General features: G+C 38.7%; 1 protein-coding gene across 1 annotated transcript; it reads right to left on the reverse strand.

Moving 5' to 3' along the window:
• Positions 1–1781: 1781 nt before the first annotated feature.
• On the reverse strand, positions 1782–10014 carry cfap206 (cilia and flagella associated protein 206). Its single transcript, XM_067571964.1, has 12 exons — positions 8906–10014; positions 8585–8668; positions 7885–7975; positions 6846–7034; positions 6153–6317; positions 5425–5639; positions 5080–5199; positions 4607–4805; positions 4346–4486; positions 2728–2921; positions 2296–2439; positions 1782–2164 (listed from the first exon to the last, which is right to left on the reverse strand). Exons 1-12 carry the CDS (start codon positions 9011–9013, stop codon positions 1943–1945), a joined length of 1872 nt encoding a protein of 623 aa, XP_067428065.1. The 5' UTR covers positions 9014–10014; the 3' UTR covers positions 1782–1942.
• Between the last annotated feature and the right edge of the window lie 54 nt (positions 10015–10068).

The following is a 10068-nucleotide window of genomic DNA, read 5'->3' on the forward strand; positions in this document are numbered from 1 at the left end:
CACAGCCGTTGAACATTTTCTTTTCACCTATGTCCCTTTACATAATAGTCATGTTTATGTCAGCTTATCTCTGTTAGCTTGTAAACTTAGTTTAGTCTTCTGTATGTGTGTCTTCCTGTACATGTGTATATATTGTACATTGAGAGCCGATGGAAACTGAGTCAAATTCCTTGTGTGTCCAAGCATACTTGGCCAATAAACCTGATTCTGATTGTGATAAGCCACTCTTAATATTCACTGCACTATGCAAAGAAGTACAGACCTAAAATGTTAGTCTAGAGAACACAATGTGTATCACCACACTTCCCCAATAATACATCTTCTCCTAACACATCTAATTTCATAATGAAATTAAAGCTGCAAGCAGTGTTGAAAGGGCCCTCGCGCCTCCACGCACGTCGGGCCGTGGCACAATCGAAGGGCTTCTGTCACGGGCATGTAGATGTTTTCAGACTCAGGCTGTTTTCAGACAGTGCGAGAAGGAGATAAACATCACTTCCTTTGTCCACTATTTTGCCTGCTGCTGGGGCTGCTTCGTTGATATTTCATAGGAGGCACTATTCATCCATTTTGCATCACTGATGGAAAAGTGATTGATGTCATTGTCATGTAGACGTGTTCAGGCCGGGACTCTTATCAAACACGTTAAGTTCGGTGCAAACTGGAGAATTTACAATAAAGTTATAGCAACTTCCTCTGTCATGGCGAAACATCAAATCTCAACGGTGTGAGGATGAGAATTTTCTGCAGGGTGAGACATGTCTGTCTTGCTCACACCTGTGGCATCAAAATCATGCAAGTTTTGGGCCCATTCACTTGAATTTCAATTAGTAAATTGAAAACTCTCGATGAGTTTGTGTGTAAAACAAATTAATTTCCTAATTAATAAAAAGTCTATTTTTAGAAAAGTAAAGACTTTTAACCCACATGACCTGGTGAAAGTTTGATTGACATGTGTACTGTCAGGTGTGTAGAAACAATAACTGCAGCTGGACACAGAAAAATACTCATATATTTGAATGGAGAGTGTGAGTGAACCACTAGGTGCTCGGGCCCTAATAAAAGAAAAACTGCAGTACAGAGCTACAAATTTTAGTTTTGATTTAATTTTTCTGCAGCACTTTATCACTAAACTGTCACCCTCACTCCATTTTTTCCCTTCCCCTCATAGGTCATCCCCACTACTGAATTATACATATAAGACTCATAATTATTGTAAAATAAATGATAATAACACCAAACTTCATACAAAGTTTGTATATTATGTACTGTATGTATTTCAACCTTTCTGCTGTATCCTACAAAAATGAGCTGCATTTAACCCCCACGCCCATCCCCTCCCTCCTATTCTCTCTCTCTCTCCCTCTCAGTTGGAGAGGAGAATGTCACTCTTCTTGTGAAATCTCCTCATAAATCCCATGACTTTGGCCAAATCTTACATTAAAAAAATTTTAGTAGGAAATTTCATGGGGAATCCATTGATACAGGTTTGAAAGTGGCCAGACTTATAGTTTAGATGTCAGAAGCCTTTGTTTGACACAAAGTCCATGCCTCCCCCATTCATTTACATTGTAAGGGGTACATGTGATGTGACGTGGCAATGCAACTTTCAGGGCTGATAAAATCCAACTGACTATGGGTTTAATGCTTGTCTTATTTTCCAGCCTGAACAGTTTACTAACCTGATTATGTACATGCATTTAAAAGAGAAAATTTGAAAAAGCTCTTAAGCCAACACCTGTACATACATACTGTGTACAACAACAGTAACACATGTGAGCAACACTTTAAACAACTTTATCATCTGGCCCTGCTCTCAACAGGCTTTTGTCTTTGATAAAGTTGTGTGCAGATTCCTTCAATCCTTCTCAAGTAACAAAATGAATAAAAACCATCACATGTGTTTACTTTGTCTTTTCTTTTTCTCAACAACACAACTTAGTTATTCATCCACAGATCTGGTCAGGTTTGTTTTGACCACGTGTCCGTCTTTTTGTCCCCTCAGACCTGCCAGGTAGATCTGAGGTTTGGGCACGTTGCTCTCACCATCTCTCTTACATTGGCAGGTAGCGTCCTTGGGCAGCCAGGTCTGAGTGACATTTTCCCGTCTCATGTGGCTCAGACCGGTCTGTGTTGAGTGTGTCACTTTGGTCCGAAGATTAGCCTAAAATTTTGAAATACAATTGCTTTACTTAATTTGGTATCAATAAATGTAATTACTGGGATGTTGATGCTAGAACAGTTATGGTTCAACATACAGAACTGTGAAGCATCTTCTCAATTAATGTGGCTTACCAGTTTGATTGCTTTTTTTCGCAGCTCCCACTCATTCCACTCGTATGACTTGACAATGTTTGTCTCCAGTGGGTGGATGTCGGTCTGTGTGCCGCTCTCACACTTGGTAATGGGCTTCACCAGTAAACTCTCTCCTGGCTGCATCTGCAAAAGCACAAGCTAACAACTAAGTTTGGATTAAACTCCCAGTGATCTCAGTGGTAAAAGTGGAGGGATAGCAGCATGCATCGCTGTCTGCCACACTGTTATTCTTACTACCACCAGATGGCGCCAAATTAGACAATTTTAAAACCTACAAATTGTGGCTTTAATAAAATGTGTTCTTTATATTTTTGGACTATATACAGAGGAATATGTACATCTACTAAACAATAGGTATCCAAAAAATGAAGCTTGTCTGGTAAAATTATGGCCTTATAACTGACTACTAACCTCAGAGTATGGACTGATGCAGGAAAACTGCCGGTGGAGTTTGAGGAGTTGAATGAGTTCAGAGGAGCGCTTGGCTTTCTCTGCCACCTCTGTAATGAAGTCATCTGGACTAGAGGCAAATTTTAAGGCAGCTTCTTTGGAGCTGAAAACATAGAGTCTCTCCTTGTGTTTCAGGACTCCGATGTGTGGATTACCTGCACGAGAAACAAATATTCCAGACTGTTTGGTTTAAAAGGGTCATAGAAAGACACAACAGCCTGCATTAATTGTATCCTATTTTAATAATTGTATCATATCGTATCCCTCTAAACAAATTGTACATATTGAGAAAAATCTCATAATTGGAGAATTAAATGATAATATAATGACATATTACAAACACAGATAAAAATAAAAGGCAGACATATATGGGACTTATACATTACAAATGCTGTTTAAAACCGCTGTTGTTTATGATTGTTTGCTGTAGTGTAGCTGTATGATAGATGTTTATTAATTGAAGCATTATTGATTTAGTTCCCTGTGACTGTGTATACTGTGATAACAGCTTGGTGATGGGGTCAGTGCTCAAATTCAAACCTTCACTGTTCATCCTGTGATGTTAATCTCTCTCAGATGTTGACATTCTTGGATGAACACCCCTTCATAAGACGATACCCACTGTTTGGTTATTGGTCCCTGACCTCAGGGTGGTGCCCCGTGATTATTAATTCATATTCATTAATTCATACTAACCCTATATCTTTGGTTGTGGACAAAACAAGACATTTGAGGGTGTCATCTTGGGCTTTGGGAAACAGTGATCAACATTTTTCACCATTTTCTGACATTTTATGGATCAAACACTGTATCAATTAATCGAGAAAATAATCGACAGATTAATTGATAATGAAAATAATCATTAGTTGCAGCCTCACTAGTCACACCATGAAGCAAAGAAGCACATTAATTTACATGAGAAAGCATGGATTAACAACACAGAGACCTAAAACCCCCAACCTTCAAAAAATATATATATATTTTGCTGTTTGCACGAATACACACTTGCCAGATATTTGGTTACAACATTTATACTGTATGTTTCATTGGAGGACCTGATTATTTATCTTTCACAGGGAAATTGGACTCAACAACATGAACACAGTGACTTGCTAATCAGATGATATTTATTGATCAGCACTGATCATACATCTAAACATGCCATAAACATGAACCCACAGTAAGACTAAGCTGTTTTACCCCAATCCAGGTTTTTTCACTGCACAAACACATCTTCTGTTTATTGAAGTCCATATGACAGACCAGGAGTGTTTCTTCATTCTTCATATTTCTCAAAAACAAGCACTCTCCCTCATAATTTGAGTGGTCAGTTAGTATTTTAAAACTGGATTAGAGAAATGAAAAGGTGTGCACAAATCTAATTTACACAGGTCAGCTGACTCATTATCTCCTTCACACTGCCTGTTTATACTATTTTGGAAAACAACACACTGACTGGACCAGTGACCTCAGTTAAATATTCTGGCTCACACAGAACAGTCAGCACAAATCCAATCTTGCCCACACAATGGGAGCATCTACATACCATTTCAGATATCACAGAGTGCCTTCACCCTACCTGGAAGTAGAAGCCCATCTGTGTTCACAAGTGTGTAGCCACAGACTCCATTATACTGCAGTGGCAGCTCAGTAAAGCTGGCTGTTGTTTCGGGAAGGAACCACTCCTGTGGCTTCATCTCAGCTGGATTGATACGCTCATCTGTAAGGCATAATGAGGCACAACACCTGCACTTAAGCTTGCTTCAAAACAATCTTCTCTCTGGAGTCCATGCTTGAAACACTTGTGGAACATGATATGAATGACTGTTGGTGATGTCACCTGGGGATTCGCTCATTCTCTGTTGGTCCGTCTTCACCTCGGAGCCCTCCAGCAGGCCGTTTAAATATGCTTCAGAAAAAATCTTGGCCTGAGAGGCGAGGAAGGGCTGCAGATTGAGCATGATGTTGTTGAGGATCTTCAGCAGCTCGGCCTCGTCCTGAAGTCCAAACCACAGCTGTGACAGAGCCTTGAAGAGCGGCTGAACAAAGATATGAAGAATGAGAGTAAAATGAGACTGTAGAAAGAACAGAAAAACACTAAAAGCAATACATGCAAACAACACATTTCATAAAGGTAAAGTATAATTTACCCCATGATAGATAGAACATACTGTACACAGAGAAAACCACTCAGAGTTCAAGCAAAGAGTTACCATTATCAATTATCAAACCTGGGTCTCTGCATTGGGATGGGAACTGTATCCACCATTTTAGCAACAGTAACCACATAATAGCAATGACCAAAACACTTACAAAAACTTTTGTAGTGGGCACAGCTGACTTTGACTTCACAGTTTCTTTCAGCCGCTTCATCTGTGATGACAGCTCAGTCTGCAGGACGTCAACATGCTTGGCACATAAACATGCATCAGCCTGGTGGTAAAGAAGAAAACACTGTTTTATTTTTTACGAAAAATTTTACTCAGGAACATGAATTCACTTGTGTTCTTTTACCTGATAAACAACTAGAAATAGTTGTGAGTGATAGGCTGATTAGAGGCTACAAACAAATGTATTTTGAACTGGACGGCTGTTCGTTTGTCATTACGTCAGTTATGACAGTACCACAAACACAACCAGCAGCTACTGTTAGCTCACCAGTAATATTTTGAGGAAAACTTCATGCTGCCTGACGTTGTAGAGAGCCTGTTTGAGCAGCACCAGCGGCACGTCACATTCTCCAGACTGACCGTCGGGTCCTGTCAGTTTCTCCAGCAGAGCTGTGTATTTCCACACCAAACTCTGTGATACATTCAGCTGGTTTTCTATGCCTTTACTGATGACTGGAAGAGCTTCATGAAGAACTGCAGGCACTGCAGAGAGAATGAAAATCATATTGATCAGATCCTTTCATTTATAACGGTTTTGTGCATAAAGCATAAAATCAGATTTATCAACTTCTTGTGCTGAGAATGTGACACCTGACCAATCATATGCCTAATGGTAGTCAAATGGTAGTCACACATCACAAGTAAATCCATTTAATGGCACAAAAAATCCAATATGCTTGTTGACAACTTCAGCACAAGTGATAGATTGTTTAACATGCTTAACCCTCTACCCAGTGTCACTGTAGATATGTGATGATCCAACATTTTTATCTCTAACTAGTAACTGTGTTCTGAAATGATCTATATGATCTCTAAGAATGTGGTACTTTTACATTAAAACTTATTGCAGCTTCAATATGAGTACTCTGCTTAACGCCTTATCTGTTAAAAGAGGCACATTATAGTGTCTACATCAGCTCACCAGATGTAAAAGTAAAACTAACATACTGACAAACTGTAAGAAGGTTTTTATGTCAGTATGCTGGTGTACCGTACTTAGCTCATGGAGGTCGATCTCTTCTCCTTTGCCGCCGGCTTTGTTGAACAGCCTGATGCCTGTGACAATCATGGTGAGCTCATTGAGCTGCTGCTCCTTGTCCTTCTTTAACAGAACCATGAAGGCTGCCAGTTCAGCCGGAGGGAAGATGCTCTGCAGGGCAGCTGGTACAAGCAAAGAGGAAGAAATCAAGTACAGGCACTAGTGAATGTGAACTTAAGATTACCACTCTGAAAGCCTCTGATTTGAAGAATTCTCATACAATATTTCTGCCTGAGACAGTTCAGTCAGAACATTTAAATATAAATCATTCTTTGTTGGCCCACAAGAGTTTTGTGCAACAAATGAAGACTGAATTTGGGTTCATACATGTTAGAAAAGCTAGAAATGAAACTTGACTTTAGTGAAACTTCTCAACATTTAATCACATGGAGCAGTGCATGATTTAGCCAAGAGACATAATGAAGTGCACTGGTTAATTTCCATACTTTAGGAGAGAAAGGTACAGTTCACAGATGTGGTTTGTGAACTGTGTGTGTGTGTCTGGAAGGATGGAAAATCATATGAAGCTTGTTAAAATGGGTGGCACTACCCTTTACCCTTCATACCATGCGGTGTAATGCTGTCACTGCACAGTACTTCTCCTGACAATAGTTCCCCAGAATCAGGGAAAGAACAAGTGTATGTGTTACCTGTTGCCTCTTGCACAGTGTTGGAGTCAGTAGGTGAGCCCATGCCGGAGCGCAGCAGGATGTAAGTGACGATTTTACGGTACAGAGCGTCTAATTCCTCCCGTCTTGTCACCCTGCTGTCAGTGATCTCTCTGCTCACTGTGCTCAGTCTGGACTCCAACACCCGGTGGATTTCATCAAGGAACTCACCTGCACAAACAAGGCACCTGCTTGGTCATGATATTCATATTATTACTGATTTTTTATACGTCTTCTGTGTTAATATTTCCTGAGAGAAGCAGTTTTATTTTTGATTTTTGATTGAGTTAAAAACAGCAGTAATCTCAACATGATCAAATGACAGACTGTGTGTGACAGTTGAGTGTCTAAACTTATATAAACTAAACTGAAGTAGCTCAGTGATATGATCATTTAAGCTTGGATCAATGTTAGCGACAGGTTTAATGATGCAGGATAAAAATCAACATATTTTATAGCACATGTTCAATAATAATATACTAATATGTTTTGACAGAGTTGACCTGAAGAACATTATTTATGACAGTCCTGTAAATGCTGCAGATAAATGGCTGAATATTATCACATGATCAACATCAAGGTATCTGATCAAAAATATTGTGATACTTGATGCTGTTAGTGTTGTCCAGCCCTACTTACACAGGCACATAGATCACCCTGAAGAACTTCATGTAAGAGTGGACACAAGTAGTGCTGACAGTTAGTCAATTAATCCATTAATCAATCAGAAAATTCATCAACAATAATTGATTAATCGTTTAAGACAAAAATACCAAACATGCTCTGGTTTCAGTTTCTCAGATGTGAGGTGCTACTTTGGGCTCTGGGGACTTGTGATGAATATTTTTCACTATTGTCAGGTCAACAGAGTGGCAAACCTGTGTACTAAAAGCTATAGTATACATTCATAATACACTTTATGTGACAACAAATTGACTGTGGGTACCAGACTGAAAAGAAGCTGAAAATCCTCATTTTAGAAGCAGAAAACATTAGTATGAAGGAAGTTTGTATCACTTACGTCGAGAGGTGTAATTCATATCAAAATACACTTGCATTTTGATGGTGTCGAGGGACGGACTGCACTTTTCCGTAAGTTTATCCAAACACAGCTGTAAGAAATATAGCAGAGGAAGAGAACACACACAGTGTTGCTTTAATCATGACTGTAGATACAGCACTACTGAGGGTTTACATTCTACAATGTTTCCCTTTAATAGGCTTACTCCAGGATTGTTTTTGACTCAATATGCTTACATTTGACCACTTTTAGACAAATGATAAATAATTAAAGACAGAATTTAGCATATATCCATCAGAATTTTATTCCAGTGTGAAGAAGGCTTTGAAACTAAATCTAAACGCTTTGGATGCTAAAGCTTTAAATATTCATGTTGTGAAATAAAACAATATTATCAAAGAGTTATCTAAGTAAATAGAACATGAAAAATTCAAGACTTTATTACGTCTGATCTAAATATTCAAAATAACAGTCAGGACACAAACTCTGTCAGTTCCTAAAAATGTTAATAACATCTGAAGTACAACTACACAGTAACTGAATGTTCTATAATAAATAACTTTACAAACACAATTATATAATTATCATAGTGGTGACTTGTTTTGAAGATTGTATTTCATCATGAAATATTGATGAATAGTATAGTATGTATAGTAGAAGTATAATACGGGGTTCTTAATGGTGTAAAATATGAACTTACCTCTTCAAGTTTCTGGACATCCTGTTTGGTCAGAGTCCGGTCAACATTGAAGCCATTTCTTGGGTCCAACACAACAGCTTTCACCTGACAATATTTCACATATAAAGTCACTTATAATAATATTATATAAACACAAATCTTCGTAGAGAAGAGGAGCCAGTCAGGGTTGATAACATGATTCCCAACAAGCTCCAAAAATGGCAATTTTGTATCAAATCATCTTATCTCATGACTAATAAGTCATTTTCATTGTACAAGTATAACGTTTATGAAGCAAACATTTACAGTACAGAGTGACTGCAGCAGGTTAACGTTACTGACCATGAAAGCCACCAAAGTGTCAGACACCGCATGTCCTCTCCTCGCACACTGCGTCACTATCTCACCAATAATGTTCTTAATCACGCTTTCTGCACGAGCCCGAGACATTTCTACCGTCACAAGCAGTCAGCTGGTATCTTTACTTAGCTGCAGTTTGTTTGTCCTGAACATCCACAACAGCGTGTTGATAACTGGTTGCCACAGCAACACGTTCACCACGTAGATGTGCTGAGAGGCTGTGTCCACTAGAGGGCGCTGCTTATCTTTATTAACCAAACACTGATTTTTTTAATCCCTTATCAAATAACCTGTAATAAAACATTACACTTATATATTTATGGCTCTAATAACTGTATTATATGTAGTCACAGTCAGAGGTAAACAAAGTCAGAGTCAGAATCAGCTTTATTGGCCAAGTATGCACATACAAGCTTTGATTTGGTTTCTAGTGGTTCTCTGTGCTTCAGAAAGATACAAAAACAACAAGCTGAACAAAGATATCAATGTTATGTACAAGCAAGTGAAAGATAGATACATACAGTACATATAGACATATACATACAATGTCTATATACAGGTAGAACGGTTTTTGTAGATTGTAAACATTAAGGAAACCAGCAGCTTGCCACCAAGCAGGAGGGCCGATCACTGAAACAATAAAAATTCCATGATGAGAGTAGAAGGCAGGATGGAGACAGACAGCTGAATCCCTGCAGGGAGCTGGAGGGAACAAAGTATCATCATGAAACACAGTACAAAGACCTGGAAAGAAAACTGGAAACCTGAGGAAAAGAGGCCTTGACTTAAGATTTCCTTCTCTCCCCCCATCACAATGTTATTTCTAAGGTCATGAATGAACTTTCATTAACCTACATGTGTTCTCAGAGTAGCTACTGTCCAGTTTAAACGGAGCAGCTTTGGCTTAATGGATTTACAGTAGTTTATTGCATTAAATGTGGAGAGCAGTTCATGATAAAATTATGTTGAATGTGTTGACGCTAGCTGCATATCATAGGACTCCAGTAGAAATTCCATTCCAACTGGGCTATTTCCTGCTGAAGGCAGGCTGAAGAATGCATTTACGTCAATTACAAAAGTGGAAATACTCAAACAACTGTATGTGCATTAAAACCCCACTATGTTCATTTAGGTCTGAACAAAAA

The sequence above is a fragment of the Thunnus thynnus genome, chromosome 18, assembly GCF_963924715.1.
Source record: "Thunnus thynnus chromosome 18, fThuThy2.1, whole genome shotgun sequence".
In the NCBI taxonomy this organism is placed as follows: Eukaryota; Metazoa; Chordata; class Actinopteri; order Scombriformes; family Scombridae; genus Thunnus; species Thunnus thynnus.